Source organism: Plecotus auritus (genome assembly GCF_963455305.1).
Source record: "Plecotus auritus genome assembly, chromosome: 9".
Taxonomy (NCBI): domain Eukaryota; kingdom Metazoa; phylum Chordata; class Mammalia; order Chiroptera; family Vespertilionidae; genus Plecotus; species Plecotus auritus.
In genome coordinates this window covers 45,465,849-45,493,137 of record NC_137783.1, presented here as the reverse complement: position 1 = coordinate 45,493,137, position 27,289 = coordinate 45,465,849, and the positions used below count along the sequence as shown (strand labels likewise).

Below are 27,289 nucleotides of genomic sequence, written 5' to 3'. Positions count from 1 at the left end.
GCGGCTTTTGGCCTTGCTAGTGCCCCAACCCCGTAAGTGAGCTTTGCAAGTATCGGCACACACCTCCTCCCTGGCAGCTAACACTTAACCGGGGAGAAGGAAAAGACGAGGGTGCTATCTGCAGTGGCCTCTCCAGGGGCCGTTGCATCCTGACCAAGCCTCGGGGAAACCTCATCTTTCAAAATCAGGCCCTCGATCCATCCAGTGGGTCTTTCCCAGAGATCTGGGCTCTGTGACCAGCCAAGTGGAGCCCCCCGTGCTACTGACAGCCCCCAGAGCAGCAACATAGATCCAGGGGCTAGATCAGCCGTGGGCAAACTACGGCCCACGGGCCGGATCCGGCCCATTCGGCTGTTCTATCCGGCCCGCGGAGCCGAAAGAGCAGAGGGTTCTCTTGCTCTCCCCTCCGCTCCTTTACTTTGAATTTATATTAGTTCACACAAACACTCCATCCATGCTTTTGTTCCGGCCCTCCGGTCCAGTTTAAGAACCCATTGTGGCCCTCGAGTCAAAAAGTTTGCCCACCCCTGGGCTAGATGCTGTGTGTCAGGCAAATGGGCCCTGGAGGGTCAAGAGAGACCCCAGTAATTTGTTTCACTCTTGGCCTGAGCTTTGTAAAAAAATCTGCTCTCCTTGCTACCAGCTGAAGGCTCCAGCTGTACCTGGAGGCGGTAGCTGGGGGCGGGAAAGAGGAGAGTAGAGGGTAGGACTATTTAGGGGATAGCATGCCTGTCCCCAAGGCCCTGGCAAACAGCTGGCGACAAAGGAAAATGACTGTGATGTCCTGGAGACTCAGACACTCTTGGTTGTGGGCACTGGACTGGGCGTCAGACAACCTGGTTTGGGGTTCTCATTCCTCCACTACTCCTCGGCTGTGAGTCTCAACAGTGTGAGCCATAAAATGGGACAATTATTTCTCTCCCGCTCCCCTCTCCTGACAAACTCATCCTGGAACTCCCAGGGCCCAGCATGGTGCTTGGCACAGATAGGTGCTCCCTACTGTGTGAGTGTCATCACACTAGAGAAGTGGCCAGGACCCCTCTGTCTCCGGTGTGTTGGGACACAGGTGTTGGGACACAGGTGTCAGGACACAGCTGGGGTCACACCTCTGTCCTGTGTCCCACAGAGTGAGAGGTCACCCTGCACCATGAATGCCCTGAGGGGTTACCAGTGCAGATGCTGGAGCCCAGCTGCCGGGTGACTGCGGACAAGTCACTGAATGGCTCCTGTACCTCAGTTTCCTCATCTGTAAACTGGGTATCTTTATAATGCTTACGACACAGGGCTCTTGTGAGGTTTAGTGAAGACAATCCATTGAGTGCTCAGCACAGTACAAGGGACACAGTGCGAGGGACACAGCACGGACCCTCAGCAACATGCGCTGCCATGATGATTACTATCACCGGCGTCACTATTCCAGAGCCTGGAGTAGCAGGGCTCTAGGTTGATGCTCTGTCACCCCCTTCACAGCTGGGAAGAGGCCATGTCTGGTTGTGGGGCCCCGGCACGGCCACTCACCGTGGCATTGACAGTGAGCTGGTAGGCCTGCGTGGTCTCATAGTCCAGCTCCTGGATCACCGTGACGATGCCGCGGGCACTGTCGATGGCGAAGAACAGGGAGGGGGGCTGGAAGGAGTAGAGGACGCTGCCGCCGGCACCCAGGTCGGGGTCTGTGGCGTTCACGATGAAGATGGGCGTCCCCACCGGTGTGTCCTGGGGGGAAGCAAAGCAAACAAAAGGGTGAGTGGAGCTCGGAGCAGCTGCCTCCATCGGAGACTATTCCCCCAAAGCCCATTAGCCATGGCCCTCCAGGCACCAGACCCGCGCCTTGTCGTTTTTATTCTAGGAGAGTTCAGAGGAATTTAAAATGCAGTATCTCTTTTCCCCCTTTTCTTGATGGCCTCCTGGTGGCTGTAACAGCGCCAGTTCCAAAGATGATCTGCTCATCCTGGAGTTCTGGATGAGAGCCTTGCGGTCCCCAACCCCTGCTTCTGGGCAGTTTCGCTTCCTCTGTTGAGTGCACCCCGGCCGCCCAGGCCTCAGGTCCAGAGCCCGGGAGGTTTCAAGGGCAGGGGGTGGGGAGGTGTGTGCTACGGAAATGAGGCGGGGACCCTGGGGGCTTTGCCTAGCACCACAGAGGTTACCCGGCTTGCCCTGGGGTGGGGCACACACCTGCCACCCCTGGGCCGTGGCAGCCTGCCATCAGAGGGGCCCACAAGGCCTGCTCAAATGTCACCACATCCCGGGAGCCCCCACATCCTGGGAGCCTTCTGTGATTCCCTCTGCCATTCAGTGTGTAGAGACCCCTGCCCTTTTTGACTTGGGGTCTCTGGTTAAATGCAACTTCCTCGTGGAGACTTTCCAGACCCCTAAGGCAGGGCAGCCCCACTCGGCCCCACCCTGTTTATATTCAGGGTCCCACAGCACCCTGGGATTCTCCACCCCCACACTTCTATCATTCCACAGAGAGTGTCTGTTTTCCCTCATAGCCCATGTGCTCTATGACAGCCATGGGGCATTGCCTTGCCTAGCGCAGTGCCGGGCATGCGTCAGACGTTCAGTAAATATCCCTCAGAATACGCGGAGGAGCCTCTAGGAGAGCACTTAGTACATGATATTATGAGTATCTGATTGCACCAACTGTCAGCTTTCATCGCTGCAGTGCCCGCCACAAGGCGTGGCTGGTACGCTGTGCCTGCTAACTATTGGGTGAGTTAATTTACTCATAATTTAGTGAGCTCTGGACACATCTGAGGACAGGCAGTCCAATGAGGCCCTTCACAGAGACAAAAAGGTAAAAATCTCTGCTCCCGCTCAATGATTGCTATAGGCCAGGTTCCGTGCTGGGGACTGCACCTGTCAGCTCTGTGGACAAGTGGCTTTCGAGGTGGTAGCCACTATCCTGTTTTTGAAAAGAAGCTGAGGTCTGGAGCGGTTAGGTAATTTGTCCAGGGCATAAGAGCTAGGCAGTGGGAGGCCTTGAGTCCAGGTCTCGCCCATGATCTCAAGCCCTATACAAAACACTTCTCTAAAATACTGATGGCAGTTCCTTCCCTAACGCTTCTGTGTGGTGCCCAGGTCACTGCCAGCGCGGATGGTACCTCCCAGACAGGAAGGCGGGACTGGCCTGTAAGCTCCCCGAGGGCGGACACCATACTTCTGGTCCTCTGTGCTCTGTTTACACTGGGACAGCGACTGGGTCCCTTCAGACACCAGCAGGCTCTTTTCAAGAAGAGCATCCACATCGCTGCCCCTCTCCGTGCTGCTGGCCGTGACCTGGGCCTTGCATCACTGCTGTGAGCAGCTTCTTTCTTTGGGGACCAGGCTTGGGCATGCGAACAGCCCTTACCAGGACTACCTGCTTGAGACAGGGTGTCCTTCATAAGGTCTCTAGTCAGGCTGGAAAGGGCCCCCGGGGGGAAAGCCATGGCGTTGCCACTGTTTCTAACTGACGATCCTTTGCATCACCAGGCAAGTGTCAGGCTCAGCGGCCAGGCTTAGCACCTGTCCTTCCCCCCCAGCACTGAGGACAGAGGCAGACAGGGAGGCCCCTCTCCTCACAACACTCAGGACTCCCCAGCGCCCTGTGCGTAGAATGCAGGCCCTCACGGTCTGGACCTGTCTCCTTCAGTTTATTTCCTGGCAGGTATGGCTTCTCGCCCTTTTCGCTAAGATCATGTGTAGCATCTTATCAGTTTAATAGTTCCTGGCAGGTAGAGTTTGTACTTCTCAAACCCAGCAGGCTCCCTCGCACATTTGGGTTTCTGAACCTGCTTTTTCTTTGCTAGGTCTGCCCTACCCAGCTCTGTGGCTTGGAAAACAGAAGCTCTCCTTCCCTCAAAAACAGAATCGAGTGTGCAAGGAGGCAGAGCGGACAAGTGCTGGGATTTCAGGGATGGACAGACTTGGGATGGAATCCGGGCCTTGCCGAGTGTCTTTGGGCTAGTTTCTTCATGTCTCTGACCCCCAATCCCCTCTCTGTACACTGAAGTTAATAATATCCCATAGGGTTAGTATGAAGAGTATAGGAAGTCAAAAGTGTAAACTTCTCAGCATTTAATAAGCGCTTCGAAGATGGCAATTGTGATCTTATTGCCTGAACACCGTCTAGAGGACTGCGGACAAGAGCACCTTCAAGGGTAGGGCAGGGAGGTGCCAAGCACTATGAATTTTAATAATACTGCGCTGAGCATTCCTTGTCTGCACCCCCCAGACCCACTGAGTATCCTGTTCTGCCTCCCCCTCCCCCTCCATTTGCCCACGCCAGGGTGACCTCACTGCATCCCCAGTCTCCCTCGCCGGCTAGCTTCTGCCAATGCGGGGTGCTGGTAAGAGCTCAGAGTTTGGGGAGGTGCCAAGAAGAGAAACAGTTTGGGGTGTTACTTCCCCAGTCCCCCCAGCTCCAGCCCCACAGCCCCTCCTTCCTGGCCCCAGCTGTTGGTGGCCCCTGGCAGCACTCTGCCCCTCCCTCCCCCATTCAGCCCCAGGGTTAGTAAGAGCTTCCCTCTGCAGCTAAGTCTCTGGTACCTTAGCATCTCTTGGTGGCCCTTAGCCACATCAGCTCTTCCCCTGAGCCCCCAGCTGCAGTCTCTTCCCTGAAATGCCTTTGTTGGAACTATTTGGGATGAACTGTTCCCTGGGGGACCCTGATGGGACACTTCTGACATGCCCCCCACACAGAGCCACCGCACAGAGGAGAGGGACGGCTCCCACTCCAGAGAGAAAGTCAGCTGTCCAGCCTGCTGCCTCAGGGAGGAGAGGACATTTCACCCGTCCATCTGGCGTGGTCTCTGAGAAGGGTCTCTGGGATCTGACCTGGAGATTTAAGAGCAGGAGCCAAGAAGACAGAGGAGAAAAAGAAGGGATGGTCCTGTGTCTGACCTTCTTGGCTTTTATGTCTCATGCCCTGCAGTGGAAACCCATTTAATTTCTGCATAACTTAGAAAAGGTTTTAAATAGGCCTGGCAAAGAGCCATTCGTGTTCTTAGAAGGGACGAGCCACTGGAGAGAAGAGAATGCTGACTTCCTGCATTTCAGGTCCTGGGCGCCATGCTCTGTTAGGGAAATGAGGTGTGAGGGGACAGTCATCCATCAGCAGGTGCGCCGCGGGCTCCTCCGAGCACCCAGCTGCTGTTCCATGGCCATGTGCAGATGTGCTCACAGGCCCACGCAAGCACATTTCCTCGGTGGCGCCAGGTGCGTCTGGGGTTCCAAGTACACCACAGGCAGTGAAACTTGGTGGCTCAGAGCGTGGACTCCAAGTCTGAGTCCCAGCCTTTCCACTTGTTGCCGGAGCCCTCAGACAAAGGCTGTTCAAGTTACTCATTTGGCCTCAGTACCTCACGTAAAGGAACATGTAAAAATGGAACTGATAATAGTACCTACTGTACTGTAGGCTTGAGAGAAAGATTACATGAGATAAGGGGGGGAGGAAGCTCGCTGAGCCAGGTTCACAACAATATTGAGCAATACTCCATAAATGGTCGTTGTAATTATTATTATGGTAATAAAATACCATCACAGGCAGCCTGCGATGAGCCCTATTTAAAGGGGGTATTAGAAACTGTAAACAGTCAATCTCTTCATCATGAACTTAGACAAATGGGTATTTTAAAATTCAGAAAGAGAACATTTCTGTTGACTGCTTCACGGTTGCTGCAGACAGGGTCAGGGTGCGAGATCTTCTGGAGACCCTCCGATGTGGGTGGGTTTGGAGAGCCTGTGGGAGGAGGGGTGGGATCTGATGCAGGGGTGGGCGGGGCACCTGGAGGCCAAGGAAGCTCCTGAACACAGAAGCCAGGCCTGATCAGCCCCTCTCAGGGAAGGCTTGAATGTGAGAGCTGGAAGGAATCTTGGGGATTATCCAGTCCAGCCTCCCCATTTTACAGGTGGGAAAAGTGAGGGGATGTGCCTTGCACTGAGTCTCACAGGTGGATAACAGCAGACCTGTGCCTGGAAATCAGGGCTTTGACTCATATATAGTGTTTTTGTCACCTCCCCCAGAGATGCCAACCTCTGCCTCCCCACTCACCCTCCTTTCACGTAAAGATGCTCTCTACACCCACAGCTCTCTCTGCTCGAGGGGAGGGACCTAGGCAGCCATGTTTATACCAAGTGACTTCAGACCCAGGCCACATCTGCTTGGTCCAGGGGTGACCACCTGACTCTAACAGCCCAATCAGATGGGGTGTTGGAAATGAAATCAACTTTCTGTGGGGACCTGGAAAAGAAGATTCTTGCTATCTGGTTAGGGCTGGTGTGGGCACCATGACAGGTTGAAGGCATGCAGAAGCCACAGGTTGCAGGTGGCAGAAAGCCATGGGCAAGCAGAGGAAGCCCATCTTGGAAAGAATGGAGCACAGTGGGGGAGAAAGACAGAGATGAGGGGCTCTGGGCGCCCCCTGCCTGGTCTTCATAGGCCCTGGCTGTGGTGCTGAGACCTGATCTATTCTGTCCTTCCTATGTGGGTACCCGCTTTGCCCACACTGACTTCCATAGGTCTCAGCCCCTTACTCTCCCCAGGCCCCCAGAATGCATCTAGCCCCGGGCAAGGCATCCTCATTCCTGCAGCTCTGCCCCAGGCTCTCCCTTATCCTCACCTGCTGGGACTTCCTCCCTTTCATGCCCAAGGCTGGGCCACAGAAAGCAAAGCTCCTGGCCACAGAGCCTAGACTGTGGAGGGCATAGGAGGTAATAATGGGGGAAGAAGAAAGCAGCCTGGATGAGTGAATGCTGGCTCCTTCTTCCTTTTAAGTGTCTCTTTTAACATGCAAATTCACTCGGGTCCCTGCAATGACCAGCATGCCTGTGGGATGGCAGGGGTGGGCAGGAGACAGCTTGATCATGGACTTGGCACAATCAGCTGACAGGCCTAGAGGAGAGATGCCCCAGAGAGCCAAGCTCTGCCTACCCGGAGACCAGAGACCAGGGAGAAAGTGCTTCTATGGTGTCTGGGTTTGAGGTTCAGGGTCTACAGGACCATCACTAGGGTGGGCCTGGGCCATGGAGGCGGGGCCAAAGGCACATTTCAGCTGCAGGTAGGGCTGCCCCATCCTAGGACAACTTCTCTCTGTGTATTCATTATGGAAACTGCAGCTGGGTCCACCTTCTTGTGGGAATAAAGCAGCTGGGCTTTGGAGAAAAGGCCCCATAGGGGGTGATTACTCCTGCTTCTGAGGCAGGCCTCTCGGCCCGGCCCACTGCTCTGTCCCAGCTCTGCTTCCTGTGCTCCTTCCCCATGGCACCCCGCCCAGTCCCGCCCACTCCCTCATGGCTTCTGGGCCACTTCAGTGGAAATCTCCCAAAATGCACTGCTCATGCCTCCTGGGAGCCAGGGAGTGTGTTTAGGCATGATCCCCTGCAAAACCCTTGCACCTGCCCAGCTGTCCCCCTCAGCAAGGGGCCTGCTGCAGGCAGGAGGCAGACAGGGCAGGCCCCTGCCTCTTCCAGGTCCCATTTAAGCTCCATGTCACTTCTGATGGACCTGCTGCAAATGGGCCACCCCGTGTAATTCACAGACAAATAAATCTTTTTGTTACTCCTGGGGTGACAAGGGAATAGACTCTGGGAAAGTTCTGCCGTGCAAGGGATCTTGTTCGTTAATAATAATGATAAATAGCTCACTTCTCACATGCAGTGTGTGGTACATTACATGCAGGCTTCTACAGAAGTGGCTTGGGTGCTGACTGGAACACGTGTGTGTGTGTGTGTGTGGAGAGGGGGGCTGCAAGTGCACTGAGGGAGAGAGAGGGCCAAACAGAGAGAGAGACAAAGAGGGAGGGTGGAGAAAACAGAGATGGAGAGAGTGTAAGGAGAGAGTGTAGAAAGGGGAAGGGGAGAGGAACGGGAGGAAGAAGGGATGGCAACAGGGTGAGAGGGGCAGAACTGGGGCCAAAGGGGAAGTGGGAATGAAGGGGAGAGAGTTTGTAGGAGAAAAGAGAAAGGAGGGAAGTTGAGGAGAAAGTGACTAACTTAAAGGGAAATAAGGAAATTACAGAGGCAAAGTTGTGAACAAAGGAAAAGAAGTGTAAAACTGATGCAGAAAAAGAGAGGAAGAGAGGGGAAAAATGCAGCTATACCCTCTCATCTTCTCAGTATAACCGCCCCCTTCATACCCCCACCCCCACTAGATGTATTCTGTACTTTTGACCAAACCTCAGCAACAATCCCACCATCTCCACTGTAGGTGCCATCTCTAAAGGCAATATTAATATTTATGAAATGCTGCTAGATGCTGCCAGTCTTTAATATCTTATTATAAAGCCTGTTATAGAATGCATTCGTAATAGATTCCTGACAGAGTTCTGACAGGGTGCGGGTGCCTCCACGGACCCGAGCTAGGAACAGACCCTCCTGGAACCCGTGCTTGCTGCCCAGAGGCTGGGCTGCTGGACTCTGAGGTGGGGGAGAGGAGGGGATCAACCCTCCAAGGTCAGCATTTTTATACATCTTATCTCATTACCTCATTTTTCCAGTTAGGGGAAATGGAAGCTCAGAGAAACAACTTCAGTTGAAGCAACTTGTCCAAAGTCACACAGCTTATTAGTGCTGGAATCAGGATTCAAATTCAGCCCACCTCTGGGGACCCCGGAGATGAGGGTGGAATTTGGGCTCAGGGTCCCAGTTCAAGTGGGGTTGATCCATTCACTTCCCTCTGTGGAAGGGCTGGGGGCTACAGGTTGCCTGGATTAGAGAAGAAAGGGATTACGGGGAGCTTTGGCTCCCAAAAAAATTCAGAAGGAAGAAGGTAGCTCAGAATTTGCGCATTTTCCCTGGGGATCAGGAAATCCACTCCCACTGTGACAAGAAGAATTAAAGTCAGAGGTAAAGGCCCTTCTGACAAGGGGGAGCCTGGGGCAAACGGGGGATACCTTTGGTTTCGCTGAGTGCCGAAGCAGGTACCTCCTCACTGCAGACTCTGGAGGTGGGGCCCCCTGGGGGGCCGGGGGAGGGTGTCATGCCTACACGGGAAGTTTTAGACGTTCTGGAGCATTCTGGCTCACAGAGGAGGAGAAATGGAGTCCACGAAGATGTGGGCGGTATTTTTTCTTAACTAGGCGATAAGGTGTATGTGGGCACCAGCTGAGAAGAGGGTCCAAAGAGAGAAACAGTGCGGAAAAGAGAACCAGGAGAGGCAGGTACCCTTGGCACCTCCATGGATGTCTCAGGTGGCCCCATTCTGCTGGGGAGAGGGCACAGCCGTGTGTGCACAAACCCTCATGTATACACACGTGCTCCAGCACCTCTCTCTGTGGAGGAGCCAGGAAGAGATATCACAACATTCCTTCTTTCGACCAGAGTCTGCTCTCTCTCAGCTGATGTGTGTTGGGCTCTAAGTGGTGCTGGGTCTGCTCTGAGAGCCATGCAGGTCGCCAGGTGGAGGTGCCAGCTCCTGGGGCCCACACACCCTGACGGGGCTGAGCACCTCCCCAGCTGTTCCACATCTCCTTGGAGCCAGCTCAGCACTCTCCCAATCTGAGTCCCTCCTCCTCTTCAGCTTCCAGCTGTGTACTGCCCCTGTGAACCCCAGGAAGACATTCATCAAAGTGCTTACCTAATGCCCCAGCACTTCCCGATGACTGCTAGTGCTCTCGCCTGCTGGAGTGATCTCAGACTTGCCCTCTCTCTTGCCTCCCACTCTTCATCCATCACGGGACCTGTCAATTTTTCCTTCAACATTCCCCAAGTCATTCCCTTTCTCTCTCATTTACTTTGGCCACCTCTATAGTCCTAACACTGCCACTTGCACATAGAGGGCATTCAATGAATGTTTCTCCAGAATCAGGACTTCCTGTTAAACATGGCAGATTGAGCACATTTATTTACTTCTGTTTTTGTCCCCCTCACCAAATGACACCAAATGACAATATGAGAATTAAAAACGCATAAATTCACTAGGGCAAAAAGAACAGGAGAAAAGATGACAGCAGATGAGAAATGTCAACAAAATCCTGGCAACGAAACAGATGGAACTGAAAACTCTTAGGAGAGAGGGGAAAGCCAACAGGCTGGAGTCTCAAAACCCCAGAAAACCTCAGGAACTGGAGACACCAGGCGACACTGGAAAATGAAGACTGGCTGCAGATCTTTAAGAATGTTAGATTCCCAGATGCCTTCCGCAACTCTTACAGAAGACAGGAAGTTTACTTTTTGGAGGGGATGAGTTAATCAGACTCTGGACTCAGACTGGAAGCTGGACAAGGCACAGAAAACAGGAGATTATGTGAAAATCTACATCTTCCTTTTCCTCCTAGCCATGATCAGTCCTCTTTAAAACAGTCTCATGAAAACAGGAGATAGGAAAACTGGCCCAAAAGAGAACACAAATATTAGCATGCTGGAACTCCCACAAAGAAACAGCCAATTCCTCACCCAATCGTCCCACAATGAAGCCCACTGGTTTAACAAGCACCCTCCCACCCTACCCTGCTCTAACACACACAGCGAGCTTCCAGGCAGCCAAATGTGGGCCCATTTTTAATATGAACAGACAACTAAGGGTCATAAAACATTTGAGAAGAACCTCTAATATGAAAGACAGTGTTGGTAGTGGGGAGATAGTAAAAAGGAATAACAATAATAAGTATCCATAACATCCTTAGAGAGATAAGACATAGTATCTTTGAAATAAGAACATTCCAAGAGGAAAAAAAAAAGAGCTATTAGAAATGAAAAACTCAACAGAAGAGCTGGAAGATAAAGAAATTTCTCCATAAAGTAGAACAAATCTCAAAGAGATGGAAAATGAGGGGGGAAAGTAAGAAAATTAGAGAATCAGTTCAAAAAACCCAATGACCAACTAATAGAGATTCCAGAGAAAGGAAACAGAGCAAATGAAGGGAAGGAAATTAGCCAAGAAGTAAGGTAAGAAAATCTCCCAGATCTGAAGGACATTTCCAGGTCAAAAAAGACCACTTTTTATTCAGAAGAGAGACCCACAGAGCAAAACTATGAAGTTTCAAAGCACTAAGTACTTTTTTTTTAAATTTCAAAGACTTTCAGAGAGAAAACAAAAGACTATGTTCAAAGGATCAGAAATCAAAATGGCAACAAAATTCTTAACTGTTACATTATAGATTATCAAACAATAGAGAAATTCACATTATGAGGAAAACTATTTTCATTTTAAAATTCTATACCCAGCCAAACTATCACCAAAAACCAGTGTAGAATAAACACATTTTTAAAAACGAAGTAAAAAAAAAAAAAGTTTCCATTAATTATTTTTCAGGAAATTACTGAAGGGTGTATTCCATCAAAGTGAGGGTGTAAACTAAGAAAGAGGAAAATGTGGGGCCCATGAACAGGGGATCTAATATAGGAGACAAAGAAACTGTCAGAGTGATTTCCCCTTTCCCCTATGATCACCCACATCAGGCTTCTTTAGCTATTCAGCCTCCAGAACAGCACGCAAGCCGGAGCACAGCCCATTTGGATTGCAGCAGAAGGATGGATACTCCAGAGCAAATGTTGCCAAGAAAAATACAAACTGAATTTAAAAATCAATATACTTTTAATATACCGAGAGGAGGTATTTAGTTACGTGAGAATATTTGGGGATGAGTAAGTGATAGTAGGTTCATAGAACACTAAGCAAACAAACACAAGAGAATTATTGATTCTAGAGAAAACAAACAAACAAAAAAAGGAAATATAATTACAGTACACTATGTGGCTCAGCTGTGAATATTTACATAATCATAAAGATACATACACTAAATGCTGTTTGACCTAAAAGGAAGGATGTAATTATGTTGGGAGAATGGGTGAAGCACACTAAGAATGGTGTGTGTGTGTAGCAAAGATGAGGTAGAGGTTGGTGTTAAAGTGTGATTCCCATTCTTCATAGCTGCAAGTCAATAGATAATGTCCAACAATGAAAAATGTATAAGTGTGTAATTTGGAAATAAAAAGGTAACTATCAGAAATTGAACAAGTTCGTCTCAGGGTGGGAATCAGGAGTGGGAAAGAATGAGGCAGGACACTGCTGTTTTTATTATAAGCCTAGCTTTACTTTTTTACTTTTAAACTCATGCATATATGACTTTGATAAAAATTGAAAAAAAATGTATCGCTACAGCTGGACAACTGAAGTGGCCTCCCTCTTTCAGCCTTGACCCTACAATTGATCCTGGAAAGTCATTGCCCTAAAGCACTGATCGCCCATCTTATTTTTCTCCTCAAACACTATCACTGGCTCCTCTTTGACCTCCAAGGAAGTCTCCTGGACCTTAAACATCAGTGCAGTCTGATCAAAGCCTTCCTCTCCAAACTCATCTTTCCTCTTTGCCCCACCGAGACCCTCTGCTTCTGTTGGACTGTTCTGTGTTGCAGCCCCCAGAGTGTGGGCCCACCTCTAGGCTTTTGCGCATGGTGCTTCCGTCTTCTCCAATGAATCTCCTCTCCTATTTCCCCTGGAGAGCAGGTGTCATTAGCCAGGATAAGGGACTGGCATCCCTCCCTCCCCAGAAGAGTCTGTTGGCTCCCCCAGGTTTCTAGACACACATGTCGAGGCTTGGGTTGAGACACCCTCTTCCTGACCCACACACCGCTCTGGTCTTTATTCAGATAAGACAGGCATGCAGGGCTGGGAGGAGCCTCACTGAAGTTACCTCTGGGGACTCTCTCCTTCTCAGAAGCTTGATTTTCAAAGCCAAGTGTGATACCCAAGTATAAAATGGCCCAGCTCCTTCTTATTTGGGGATTAAGGAGATCCTAGGCAATTTTCCTCACCCCCAACTGCAGCACCCCCACCCCAGCCCAGTGACCTTCCTGCAGAATGAGAGATAGGTTCCAAGGTTGCCCCTTCAGTGCCACCTCCCATTAGCACCCACATTCCAGGGCTGTCAAGCACATGCCTTCCTCCAGGCACCCTCTCCACCCGCTCACTTGCAGGAGCTGAGGGAGGGAGCATGGGCAGCACAGAGCATTGGATAGTGCACAGCAGGCAGACCAGCTCTGCAGCTGGCTGAAGGCCACAGGCAGAGAGAAGGAGGCAGGAAGGGCAGTGATGGAGGAGCAGCCCTGATGACCATGCTGGCTCTGGTCCCCATGACATGACGCTTTCCACATCAGGCAGTCCCACCCCTCTCTCAGGGCTGGGTTCCACGTCCCTCTGTATGGACCCTCGTGGGAGGAGTAAGCAGAATGAAGGCCTGAATCCAGACCTCAGCTGTTCAGCCTTATCCTCCCACCCTTCCCTTACTTCAGTGGTTCTCAACCTTTCTATTGCCGCGGCCCTTTAATACAGTTCCTCATGTTGCGGTGACCCCCAACCATAAAATTATTTTCGTTGCTACTTCATAACTGTAATTTTGCTACTGTTAATGAATCGTAATGTAAATATCTGTGTTTTCCGATGGTCTTAGGCTCTACAGCAGCGGTTCTCAACCTGTGGGTCACGACCCACAGGTTGAGAACTGCTAGCAGAGTCGCCTAAGACCATCGGAAGCTATTTGGTTATTCTCTTACATAATTTCCAATTTTTCACTTAGATGTGAACGTTTACCGTACCCATCTGTGATATTAACTAAAGAAATGGGAACAAACTGTTGTACATCAGGAATTCCCCTGTCAGCTTAAATTAAATAGGCTTTCTAGAGAACTCCTAGCATTTCTTTTTTTGAAGTTTTTTCTTTTTTTAAAAAATATATGTTTTGATTGATTTCACAGAGAGGAGGGGAGAGGGAGAGAGAGATAGAAACATCAATGAGAGAGAACCATTGGTCAGCTGCCTCCTGCACACCTCCTACTAGGGATTGAGCCCCAAACCCAGGCATGTGCCCTGACCAGGAATCCAACTGTGACCTCCTGGTTCATGGGTTGACCCTTAACCAGTGAGCAACACTGGTGGGGCACTACTAGTATTTCTTGTTAAGTAAATGGAAAAAACTCAGAAACAACTGTCCTGAAATGCTGGGCCACATTCTGATTCTTCAATATCAATCTGTGTGGCTTCCTTCTCTGTTGCTACAAAGCATCAGTGCAAATGTCAGGTGCTTCCGTTTCCCCAGCCAGGAAACAAGCATAGCAATTGCTGCACTGCCTTCCACCCAGAGCTGTGGGGGAGATAAAATGCATTGATGGTGGAAAAGCACTTTAAAAACCCAAACAAAAATTGCCACCTCCTGCAGGGGCAGAATAATCTAAAAGAAAAAACTAGGAAAAGATATGGTGTGACCTATAGAAGGGTTCTTCGTAAAAAGCTTCCCTTGAATCCAGAACCTGAGTCCAGTCCGGGTTCAACTGACACATGGGGTGGTCTTGAGACTTGATAGATTCTGGAAAGTGGCAACCAATAGATGCATTGGGTCTCCTGGAATTTTGTACAAATAAGAAAGGGCTTCTGGATATGGGGTAATAACTTACATGCACTGAGGACCGCCTATGTGTCAGGCCCCATTTTAAGCACTTTCCATGCAAGATCTTGTACTATCCTCATGGCAGCCTGAAGCAGACACCATTCCTTCCTCTCCTCATTTTCCAGATTCCAAGGCCCACGCTCTAAACCACCATGTTATGCTGTTCTCAGTGATGAGTGAGCAAAGTGGACCAGTCCAGGAGGCAGGGGAATGGCCAAAATGACCTTGAGAAATCAGGATCCTGTCATTCTGGCTAAGTGCCAGATCCTACTAATGACATGTAAGGGGGTTGCCACAGAATGACTTAGGCCCGTGGTCGGCAAACTGCGGCTCGCGAGCCACATGCTGCTCTTTGGCCCCTTGAGTGTGGCTCTCCCACAAAATACCATGGCCTGGGCGAGTCTATTTTGAAGAAGTAGCATTAGAAGAAGTTTAAGTTTAAAAAATTTGGCTCTCAAAAGAAATTTCAATCGTTGTACTGTTGATATTTGGCTCTGTTGACTAATGAGTTTGCCGACCACTGACTTAGGCCATCCAGAGGTTCCAGGGTCAGAAGATGACAGGTGTCAGCTGTCACCAGGAAGGTGCTGGGAGGGGGGAGCCAGCATTTAGTGTATGTATCTTTCATCCATCCATCCCAAACATGTTCATGGAGCAACACGGTATGAGACTGCTGACCACATGCACCCTCCTTATCTTCCCAACAGAGAAATGGTCATGAGCAATTACAAGTGGTTATTTATGGGGAGAAAAACAGATACAGTAAAAGGAGGCTTTGAGGGAGCAAAGGCCTGAGGGAATTTGCAGTTTGAGCCTCAGCTCCACCCCTATTTGCCATGTGACTTTAGTTAGGCAAGTTAGGCAGCCTCTCTCCGCCTCAGTTTCCTTATAGTGAGATGGGCATTCTAGGAACACCTGCCTCGTGGGGTTACTGTGAGGCTTATAGGAGATAACACATGCAAGTGCTTAGGGCATAATACATCTGAGGTTCTGTCATACTGTATCACCGACCGGAGCAGGAGCAGGTGTAAACGTCTATAAACTGCAAAGTACTTTGCAAATGCCACTTCTGGTGGGGAGTTGTGGAGGGGAGGGATGCCTCAGAAGGTTGAGGACCTTGCTCTGCTCTCAGCAGAGATAAAAGGCCGGGTAAAAGGCCAGGGTGGGTTGGGCAGGGGAGCCCTCCCTGTGGTGTGTACCCCATCTCTGTCCCATGGGAGCCCACTCTGGGTATACAGCATCTAAAGCTGCCTTGAGCTCTCTGTGCACAGCTCCATGGCTCATAAATGGGGCTCCACCTCCCAACCCCCAAATTCATTCCCCCACATGATGATGAATCATGTTAAACAAAATGAATATGCAAATCTCCTTAGGGCGGGCCTTACATCTATGGGAACTGAGACTAATAAATGGATTCTGAATAAGAAGACAGCTCAAGCGATGCAACTTCTGCTCATCTCTCCTCCTCTGCCCCTTGGGCTCCATCCACCCCACCGGTGCGCCCCTCTGTCTCCAGCCAGGATGTGCATTCTGGAGGGTGGGTGAAGGAGGCAGCAGAGGCCTAGGCAGGCAGGAGTAGTGGGTTAGGCCTGGTGTGGGTTTTTCCTTTCAGATGCCCGATCCCCATGGCTACTGCTGCTGGCCCTTCAGGAGGTGTGATGTGGTAAGTGGAACCTGTCACTGGGAGCCCCGGAGGCTTAAGCACTGACAGGCTCCACACCTGGCTGCAGGGGAGCTGAGGGCTGGTGAGTGGTGAGAGAGGGGGCTGGGTGGGCCCAGGACCCAGGCAGAGAGAGGACAGCTGCAGGAACTCCTGGGCCCAGGGGGCCTTGGGAAATGGTTTTAGCATCAATAGGTACAGAGACTGGAATTGTCATGGCTACAGAGGACTTTAGAAATCACCCAGTCCAGTGTTTCGGTTTCCTGGCTGCACAAGAGAATACCTGGGGAGCTTTTAAGCAATACCAATGCCAGGGCCGACATGTTTCTGAAATTCCCAGAGGAATTCCCACGTACAGCCAGGGGGCAGAAGCACTTCCTCACCCCAGTCACCCTATTCTATAGATGAGAAAGCCGAGACCCAGGCAGTGGAGAGATGGCCAGTGGTGGCAGATGCCCACCTCCCTGCTCACTCCCTGACCTCCCCCCTCCTTTGTCCTAACAAGGATGGGAAGTGACTCCCTGAACAAACAGCATCGTGGGTGGGAGTTGGCAAGGAGCACAGGGCTCGAGGACAGCACCTGGATCAATGTGATCTCCATGTGATCCTGGACAAGTTATACACCCCTTCAGGTCTTCATGTGTCAAATGAGGAGCCGAATGACATTATCTCCACAGTCCTCCCTGCTCTAAAAGGGTATGGCTGTAAGTCCTTCCTGAAATCTATTCCAAGTCTCTCTTGCTACAAAGCCAGCCCCTTTGCCTGGCCCTGTCTTCAGAACATGAGGCAGCATGTTCCGAAACAAATACTGATAAAGGCATTCCTCTTTCCCTTTTGAATGCTTTGCTCTCTGTTGAGAGACATAACACTCTCGTGTGGACAGGACACAGGTTAAAGTGCTGCACTGCTGGCCACAGGTGCTTGCCCTGAACTGGTACTGCGGAGCACAGTGGGGTGATGAGCTATAGAAGAACACTCTGAGAAGAACAAAGGGAACCTTGAGCCAGGAAGCTGGAGGCCTTGTGCCCCTGAGGCTGTTTCACTAGCTCTCAAATGCTCTTGAGAGGATAGAAGGACATCCGTGCAACAATCCAAGATGTATGTCCTGCTCCCCTCTTCCACTTGGGTGTGACCTTGGACAAAGACAAAAGCTCTTTGAGCCTCAGTTTCCTCACCTGTAAAATGGGGAGAAAACCACCAACCTCCTGTGTTTGTAGGTCCTAGGTCAGGGGTCGGCCATTAGTCAACAGAGCCAAATATCAACAGTACAACGATTGAAATTTCTTTTGAGAGCCAAATTTTTTAAACTTAAACTTCTTCTAACGCCACTTCTTCAAAATAGACTTGCCCAGGCTGTGGTATTTTGTGGAAGAGCCACACTCAAGGGGCCAAAGAGCCGCATGTGGCTCGCAAGCCACAGTTTGCCAACCACGGTCCTAGGTGAAGTAATGATTATGAAATACTAGCCTAGTGTCTGATCCACAATAATGGTGGCAGCAGTTGTCAGCATTGTGACAAACCTCACTACCAGGTAATGGCAGCCTGGCATTCTCCTGCTTGGGTGGGGATGGCCCAAGGAGATCCAGTCACCCAAGGGACACTCCAGGGGAGGGAGGGTGCCCTGCTATGTTGTCCTTGAGAACTGTACCCTGATGCAGCATCTATTCCCAAGGCTCTGGGGAGGGGGACCCACTGAGGGGGGTTTGGGGGGAATAGGGCAGGAGGTCCAATTCTTTTGTCTGCTGTGCCTGGTATATAAAGGCCCACAGGCTCCCCCACTGGCTATAGAGACAGCCAGGAGTCCTGGCACACAAAGACCATGAGGAGACACCAGACTGACCCCAAAGAAAGACAGAGACCCAGAACCCCAGACTCACCCTGCTCCAAGGCTCTCCTAGGGCACCACGGCCTCATCTGTTAAGACCAAACTTGTCCAAGAAACAAACCAGCCTCCCTTCCCTAACAGAACCCAGAGAAAGGGCCTCCTGGGTGGTTTGAGTTGATGACCAACCCAGTCAGAAAGTTCCAAGGGTCTCCTTAGGCCCCTCCTGGAATGTGGAGACCGATTTCTACCAAGAAACAGAGCCCCCCTCACCCCTCCTCCTCCCAGGCCACGGTGCCCAGTGAAGGGCTGGCAGCTCCTAGGGCACACTGGCCTTCCCCCAGGAAGTAGGAGAGGCCATGGGTAGAAATTGCAAATGACTTTCATTAAGCAGGGTGCTAATACCATGAATTACAAATGAAACCCAGATGAAGAGAACCCTGGCAGCCTTACCTCTGTTTGATATTAATTGGGCGACACTTTGTTTTAATGGTACATTAATTAATGCAGAATTTCAACGGAAGTCCGCGTGACACTCACATTAATACAAATGAATTCATTACCGTCGGTGTTATTACAAGAAATGACAAATAAATCTGTAACAGTGGGACCCTTCAAATAATAATCACGAATCATTAGGTTTGCCGCTCGTTTGTACTGTAGCTGCAAATACGTGTGTATGTTTTCTGTCTTTGCCTTTTGGCTGGGGAGGCAGCTGTGGGGACTGGCTCTGTGGTAGCAGAAGGAGAACCCTCTTCTAGACTTTTCTGCATCTGCATTTCCTCCCTTTCTTCCTCTCACCTCAGCCCCCAGAGAATGCCTTCTCTCCCCAGAGCCCTCCCCGTGGCTTCGTGACACCATGTCAGGAGTGTGATTGGGGTTGGCCCCCCAAATCCAGCAATCCCAGTGTGGACTGTCTGTCCCTGAGGATGGTGTGGTGGGGGAAGGAATGAGAGGAATAGAGACCCTAGGGTAGAGCTTGACCATCTGTTCTTAGGAGGTTTCCCACATCGGACTGGTCTCCAGGTGTCACCCCAAGCCTCAGAAGGTCTTGGGGACAAAATTCAGATGTCCAGTGACCGGCACTGTGCGAGGAGTTTTTTCCATTTTCTCCACCTTGGTCCCGGAGGCTTTGTCTCATTGTAAAAAGCAGGAAATGGGTGTAGAGAGAATGATTTACCCACAGTTGGTGCGAGGAGGGGCCAAACGTGGGATGCAGCTCTGCCCTGCGCCAAACTCCAAGTACACCAGGTCTTTCAGGGAGAAGTGCCACCTGCCCAGGATGGGTTAGTATCCTGGTGGAGACAGATCTAGCCTGGATCTCCACCCCCCAGCTCAGAGCTTCGTGCCGTAATCTCGCAAAGGTAAGAAAGGTTCCCAACAGATGGGTCTGTAGCTATCACCCTGGTTGTTGTTTCTCACACCCTCTCTGTTACCGGAAGTTGAGGTCAAGACCATTTTTGCTTCTAAAGGGCAATAAGGGAGGCCCTAGGAAACCCACTGGAGGGATGCAGCAGGCTGGCCTGGGTGACCCAGGCGAGGTTTTAGATCTGCGGATCCTTGAGTGAGGCTGCCTCTCCACCCTTCTGCATGCAGGGCAGACAGAGCTAAGCGATCCCAGGGCTCCTCCCCAGGCTCAGCCCAGGATTCCCAACCCAGTGCTCCACGTAGCTTCCATGAATGGACTGAAGTTGGCACGTGATTTGAACGCTTTTTACTATCCCTGTTTTAGGGCATCATCCTTGGAGGACTTTAAAATGGGATCCAGTCTACTCTGATGGGGATGCTCAAGAGCAGTTCAGCTCAGGAGCCAAGAGACTAGTTAAATGACCTCCCAGGGTCCCTCCCACCTGGGGAGTCGGGACTCCATGAATCATTTGCTTCCTCCCTCCTACTTGAATCAGCCAGTCTTACCTCCATGTACAACTGCTTTCTGACCTTCGCTACCTTGTTAAACAAACGGAAGCCGAATCCAGCTATTTCCACCCTTGAGACTTGGCTAATGTGGCCACACTCTGTTGGCCCTGCCCTATGACCTGCCCTCCTCCCTGCCCCGGAGTCCTCGCTCGCAGAAATTAATGTCTCCTTCTATCAGATGCTGTTTCAAGGCCAGACCCTGGCTGACAAGCAGTGGGCTCGAGCCCTCAGTGTCGTACTACTGGGGGCGCTCCGGCCCCCTCTCCTGCTCACGTTCTCCTCCATTCACACTGGTACTGAATGAACCAATTAATCACCTAAGATTGTTAACTGTACTAATTATGCTCGCTCTTGAACTTGTGGAACAATTATTTACTGTCTCTGCCTCACAAGCTATCAATTATGGTGATTGCAGGCAGGCTGTCACTGCTACCGAGCCAAGACGGAGGAGGCCTAGCCAGGCTCAGAGCCGGTTTCCCAGGGAGAACTCTCAGAGGGCCTCGCCTGAGCTTAGGCTACACCCAACAGATGTGGCACAGGCAGCGACCTCTTCCTGGGGACAGGCTTTGCAATCTAATCAGGAGCAGCTCAACAATGATCTTAAATGAAGTCTTTATCATATAAAAGTTGTCCCCTTCTTCCCCTAAAGATCAAATGACAACCGCTACGTACTTCTCTGGGCACTATACTACTTCCTTCTTTGTCTCTCAGCTTGTGCACAGTGTCTGCCTTGCCAGGCTGGCATCACCCCCAGAGTTCTATGAGGAGGCTGCAAGTGCACATTAGACTACGTTTTCCTGTCGTTCCCCAAGTCAGGGGCTCTCTACGGCCTCTTCCCAGCCCACCTCCATGCCTGTCCCAGATTCTGCTTCCCCTGTTTCCTCATACCCCCACCTGGAGGAGCCCTGGTGCCTCTGCCCAAACTCCTGCTAAATGAAGGAAGACAAGGAAGGTGGAAGAGGCTGTCAGGCTGTCCATCCCATGTGGACTTTCAAATATTCCTGTCCTCTGAGGCCACTGGGCTTTGGAGCACAAACCCACAGGCCATCACACACACACACACACACACACACACACACACACACACAAAAACACACACACTCTGTCCCCTCTCTGTCCTGCAACAGTCCCCTACCCCACCCCACCAGGGTAACAGCGTGTAATGAGAGGCCTGGGAGTGGCTGTGGGGTAAACATGTATTTATTCAGGCAAGCAGCAGGCCCCAGCAGGCTGTGGCTCCTGTCCCCGAGGCTCCCTCCACATCCCAGACCTCCCGCTGCCCACCGTGCTCATTTCCCCATGTCAGGGCAAAAAGCACTTAGAGCCAACTGCTGAGCCCAAATCTATTCCAGTGCCAAGAAATGCACTCCGTCTCCATGCAGCTGACAGGCTCCAAGCAGCTGCAGCACCTCGGCCAGCCTCTGTCCGACCCCACTCCCCTGGGCCTCTCTTCGGGCTCCTTTTACCGGCAGGAGTCAGACAGGTAAGCTCCTTCTTGACCCTGGCTGCCGCAGCCGAGGGACCTCCAACCTCCACGGAGGCCCCTCTGCTTCTGAACAAGCAACTGCCCACTTGATACAGCCACATGAATGTTGCCAAGATGCTTTAGACTCAACTCTCCAAAACAAACCCTAAACCTCCCCTGGAAACTGCATCCCTGGCTCTGTGAATGGCAATACGTTCCCTCTGCATCCAGCTGCTAAGCCAGAAACCAGAGTCCTTGCCATTTCTTCTCTGGAACACTTGATTCCCCTCTCTCCCTGCCACCACCAGCTCTCACCTGGCCCCCTGCAGGGGCCTCTTAACTGGGCCCCTGCAATGTGGACCCCCCAACAGCTGGTATGAGCTCTTTGCCTGTCCCCTGTGCTCCAATAACTGCCTGCTGACCTCAAGGTAATATCAGAAAACCGCTTCCTGGCCCTGCGTGGCCTGGGCCTGCCCAGCTCTCCAGCTGCCCCCTTTACCAGCTCCTCCTGTTGGCACCTCGGCCACGTTGGCTTTTTTCACTTCCTCAATGAATTAGGAGCCTCTCTACCTCCGAGCCTTTGCCGTGCTGTCCATCCATCGGAATTCTTTTCTCATCTTCACCCCAATTAATGCCCCCTTGGCATTCACATCTCAACCAAGTCCCATTTCCTCCAGGACTTTCTCTGACCCCTACTCTGGGTCACATCCTTGGCTCTATTTTCTCAGAGTCCCCTGAGATTTTCCTGGGGGCTCCAATCTCACTATGTAATTATATGGCTTTTTGATAACCATCTATCCCCCCACTAGACTGGAAGCCCTTTAGGGCAGGGGCCATGCCAGTTTCTGCTCATGTGCCCCCCAGGACCCCACATGTGGCTGGTACTGAATAGTTGCTGAATGAATGATAGTCTGGGCACCCCTCTCTTGACGCTCTCCTCATTCTCCAATCTGGTGAGATGGTTGGGAAATGCCAGCTCCAGAGTTTCTCCCTTTTGTTCAGTCAACAAACATGGACTGAGCATCTTCTACGTTCTAGATTCTGCGAGGTGGTGCAGGCACACTGACAGGGGCATGCCGTCTGGGGAGTCTGCGGGCACCAGTGACAGGTGGCAGATGCTGAACCCGAGTTCTGGCTCCCAGCTCTATGCCATCTGGATCTGTCCCTGCTGATCTTTGCTCACGCTGTCCTCCTGCCTGATCATTGTTTCTCAGTCACTCATTCATCCTACAAATAACTAGTGAGCAGTGTTCTAGGTGCAAGGGTCACACTGGCAAATTCCCACACATATTCCATCTCAACTTCGTTATCTTCTCCTCCAGGAAGCCTTCCCTAATTCCTGAACCTGGGTGGGTGCCCACCCTATGGGCTGTCAGTGCCCCTTCCCTTTATTACAGGGCATTCAAATCACATGATTATCTTGCTCACTCTAGTACCCTCAGCACAACTGTGGCCTAACACAGTGGTCGGCAAACTGCGGCTCGCGAGCCACATGCAGCTCTTTGGCCCCTTGAGTGTGGCTCTTCCACAAAATGCCACGGCCTGGGCGAGTCTATTTTGAAGTGGCGTTAGAAGAAGTTTAAGTTTAAAAAATTAATTTCAATCGTTGTACTGTTGATATTTGGCTCTGTTGACTAATGAGTTTGCCGACCACATAGCCATTCGATATCTATTTTCTGCACAAACAAATCCCTCCGTTTCTTCCACTTGTGTCAAAGCACTTTGGAGCAATGTGCCATTGGCTGAAATAAACATGAGAAGGGGCGTCTGTGCGGAGGCCGGGGCAACAATGAGGAGGAGGAGGTGACTTTGAGATAAGGCTGTGAGAGGGGCTATAAGTTGGAAAACCAGAATTTCGCTGCCTGTGTCTGAGAACACTATGGCCGTCAGAGGGGAAATGAGGCTGCAGGACCAGAAGTCCTCAGACCAGCCAGCTTGGACTCCCCACTCATTCAGGACTCCAAATCCCTCTGCCTGTTGGCTCTGGAGCTTCCCTCTGGTACGTACACCTCCCCAGATGCTCTGGCTCCAGGAGTGTGGGGTGGCCCCCACAATCACTTTGCCTCTGTCTGGAGAGCTGCCATCCCTGAGAGACTGTGCGTTTTACTCCCTTGTGGCCTTTGCTCAAACATCCTCAGGGGCCTTCCCTGGCCACAAATCCTGCTCTGTCACTTCCCTGTTTTCTTTTTCTTCACAACCCATTATCACCAACAAAGACTTGTGTGCTGGTTCGCTCACCTCCCCTCTAGAGGGAAGCTGCCAACAGCATGGACTTTGCCAGTTTTGTTCAGCCAAGTCCCCAGCTCGGGGAACAGTACCTGACACACAGTAGGACCTCAACAACTATTTCTGGAATGAATGAATGAACGAATAGGAAGATGATTTGTGGCATCTAACTCTTACTAGGCAGGCTAAAAGTGCAAGGACTGTCGAAAATAAACACCAGATCCCCTGTGGACTTGTTGGTGGCATAAACAGAAATCACCCAGCTGCAGCCTGCCCTCTCTCCCCCCCCCCCCGACCCCCACCAGGAGACGCAATGAGTGCTCACTGATGATCACCTGGAGAGCGGAAGGTGTGAACTGCCTCAAAGGCACTTCTAATGAAACACAAGGGTAGATAAGAACAGCCTAATGGGTTTCTCTCCAGGCCACTGACCTCTCTGTCAGGGACAGCTGCTCCATCATCCCCCTCCCTGTCATGCCTCCTTCCCTTGCTGGCGGTTGTTTTTTTTCTGGATGTGAATATACAGCTGACCGCCAGCTAGGAGCACCCATGCCTCTTCAGTCCTACCTCTGCTCTCCACAGCCCTCTTTCCTCTGTTCAGTGGGAATGGAAGAGAAGAAACAATCAATCGATCAATCACCAGGAAAGGCTGGGGTGAAAAGTGTGGCCTCAAGCTATTGCATCTGGTGCTTTGGGGCTTTGTTTAGTGGCCTGAGTCTCTGCTGCTGCAGGAGCTTATGGGACAGATGTGGCGAGAGCGGGTAGCCTGGCCCCTGGCCCTAGGCTGACCACAGGTCACACAGTGCACCAGTCATGAATGGATACCAGACCCTAGCCGTAGGCCACCCCGTAACCTCTACATGTAGCCACATAATGACTTGGAACTATGAAGAAAGTGGAACACCATTTGATATGCTGGCCGAGAAGGCAACTTAACATGCTATGACTTCCTTTGAAGGTACAGAGTTAGAAAAAGCAGCACGATCTTCCTCCCCCAGACAGCTGTGGCCAACGTTCTTTGCCTCATGGGCTTGCCTGTGGCACGGGTGACCTTGACTTCATGTTGGAACACGGAAGGGATGTGGGGGGTTGTGGGCCATGCTTCCCAGGGGCATTGCACCCATGCCCATGGGCCTGGAGTGGGTATGTCATTCCTCTCCTTCATCCAGTCACTAAGCAGTTAACCTCTCTGCCAGCGCTCCTACCCCAAAGACAGAACACAGGATGGGGTGGGAGCAGGACGTGGGGCAGGCTTGCGCACAGGGCCCTGATTACCCATCCTTCTGGGCCTCTCCACTCAGCCCTCCCCTTGGTGGAGCTGGGGTGGTTGAAACCCCCTGCTAGGGCTGATTAGGCCTGATTTCAACAGCCTGCTCCCACCTCTAACACCTTCCTCTGTTATTAAAGTTGTTTTCCGTCCACTCTCGGTCTGCTGGATGAGGTGAGTCTATTCGATTTGATTTCTCCCCCTACCTCCCTTTTTTCCTCTACTCTCATCCACCCTGCCTGTGTCTGCAGCAGCCATGCAGACCAGAGTTCAGTAAAAACCAGGAAAATTAACTTCTAACCTTAGAGTAAAAATAGCTATAATAAAGCCAGGTGAATAATAAAAGCTTCATCTAGGGTAGCTTTGATTAAAAGCTGAGACCTGCCTCCTCATCCTACCCCCACCCACGGGGCGAGGCTGGCCCTTTAAAGCAGGAGTTGGTTGTATGAACAGAAAATGCCTCCTGCTCTCGCCTCCAATTTACTTTTTCTCACCCTTTTTTCTTTTTCTCGCTCTCTAGGAGGCTCAAGCATCACATCTGCTGGTCTTCCCTCAGCCCTCCTGTACTCAGCAACTTTGGGAGATCCAACTTATTCAGAAGCAACAGCTCCCAGCAGCCCTGGGGCCCTCCTCTCCTCCAGCATGGGGTGGGGGTGGCTGAGAATAGGATGCTGGGGGTGGGGTTCAGTTCCTGGCCCCTAAACTCCCATAGGATCTGAGGATAATCAGAGTACCACTCTGGGCCTCTATTTTCCCATCTGTCAAATGGGGTAAGAGAATATTTTCCCTTGCAAGAGTGGTCAGAAGTGGTGCCAGGATTTGTGGTAAAAGTCAGGTTACTGGTTGAAGGAGTGGTGGTCTCCCCTCCTGTTTGCTCGCACTATGTCCGGGATCATGTATGAGGAGCTGGGTGTTTCTACAGGAAATCCCCCAGCATGTATTCACCCAGCATGGGCAGCAGCAGCTGTGTATGGACCCTAATAAGCATGCAGTTGGCCAGTTGCTCCCAGGAGCTACACCCTAAAGAGGTCACTGCCAACATCTGTCCTACCCTCTGGATGCTTTGACAAGTGAGGGTAAGAAGAGAGAAGAGTTGTCCCTGCACCCTGTCCTCAAGCCCACCATAGCAACGTTTCTTCCAGGGCTCTTTGGATGACAGAGTTCTGCAGGACAGGAGGCCCGGAGGGTGACAAATTCTGGATCACGCTGGATTGCAGAAGAGAGAGCCCTGTCCCAAGAATCGGAGGCCTGGCCCCCATCCGATTCCCATGCACCCGGGGCCTTGGTGCCCCAGCCTGTAGAATGGGTCTGTTGAAGGAGCATTGCATGAGGCTGTGTATCCAAGCTGTCCTGAGATGTTCCGGGTGGGCACGATTCACCAGGGCAAAGTCTACACACTCACCAACCGCCTTTTCCAATGACTTCTCCTGCCCTCCCAAACCAAGGGGCCACTAGGCCCAGACAGCCCCTTCAAGCCACAGTGGGAAGGGCTCCCTGTGCAGAGCCGCTGGCATCCTCAAAGAAGCTGAACTTAGAAGCATCTGCTCCTCCTGCACTTTTGCTTGGAGGAGGAGTAAGGGGAGCTGGAGTGTGGCAGCTTGGAGCCCAGCCCGACGGCCAGACGGGGTGCTTTGGTTTCATTCACCATCCAGCCTTCTCTCGCTCAGGGCACCGGGCTGTGGAGGCAGGAGTCTGGTGCTTTTCAATTTCACGCCAGGTGTCAGTGGCCAGGCCTTAGCTGCCCTTATCTCCTCGGCCTCCTGCCCAGGTGGGTGCCTGCTGAGCTCAGCCTCCTTGCAAAGCACAGAGAAAGGCCGTTCCAGGGATAAAACTTGTGGGCAGAGAGGGCCCTGGAGAGCTGATGTCTGCTGGGCAGGCAGGGAGGCTGGACCTCAAGTCCCTGCGAGGTGGGGGGGGGGGGGCGGGGGGGGAGGCTTAAGATTATGAATCTCTAAGCGCAATAAGACCCTGAAAACAGGATCAAGGGCTGAAAATCACAGTCACAAATTAATCTTTATTCTTAGAGCAGAAAGACTCTTAGGGGCTATGCCATACTCTAACCCACTCTTCCCCACTTTCTATATGGGAAAACTGAGGCCCCGGAAAATGAAGTAACTTGTCCAAGGTCACACGGAGCTGATGGAGTTGAGGTCCAACTGCACTGCGAGTCATTAAGCGATGCCACTTCTCTTCCCACAAGAAAGCTACAGGGGAGCTCCCAAGAGGGTCTTCATATGCTGAGGGATCCCAAGTTACAAAGAGCCTTCCTCCTCCTGCGAGACACTTCCTCTCAGAGCCTCCGTTTCCTCATCTGGAAAATGGGAAGACTTGGAGTGATAAGTAAGAAATCCTTACAGCCCTTTTTAGAGCTAATTCAGGGGTCAGCAAACGATGGCCTATGCGGCAAATGTGGCCCGCTGCCTGTTTCTGTATAGCCCAGCAGCCAAGAACGCTAAGAACGGTTTTTACATTATTCTTCCAAAGGAGAAGAATATTTGGTGACATGTGAAAATTATATAAAATTCAAGTTGCAGTGTCCATACAGTTGTGGTGGAACACAGCTGGGCTCATG

At 51.4% G+C, this 27,289-nt stretch overlaps 1 protein-coding gene across 1 annotated transcript in view; it reads right to left on the bottom strand.

Moving 5' to 3' along the window:
* Positions 1 to 27,289, bottom strand: part of LOC308257819 (cadherin-23-like) — a gene marked incomplete at its 3' end in the record, with an annotated part of 323,284 nt that overhangs the window by 156,883 nt on the left and 139,112 nt on the right. The window contains exon 7 of the mRNA XM_080687874.1: positions 1,519 to 1,713. Within this exon, the coding sequence (XP_080544000.1) occupies positions 1,519 to 1,713 (195 nt within the window). The remainder of the gene's footprint in view (positions 1 to 1,518; positions 1,714 to 27,289) is intronic.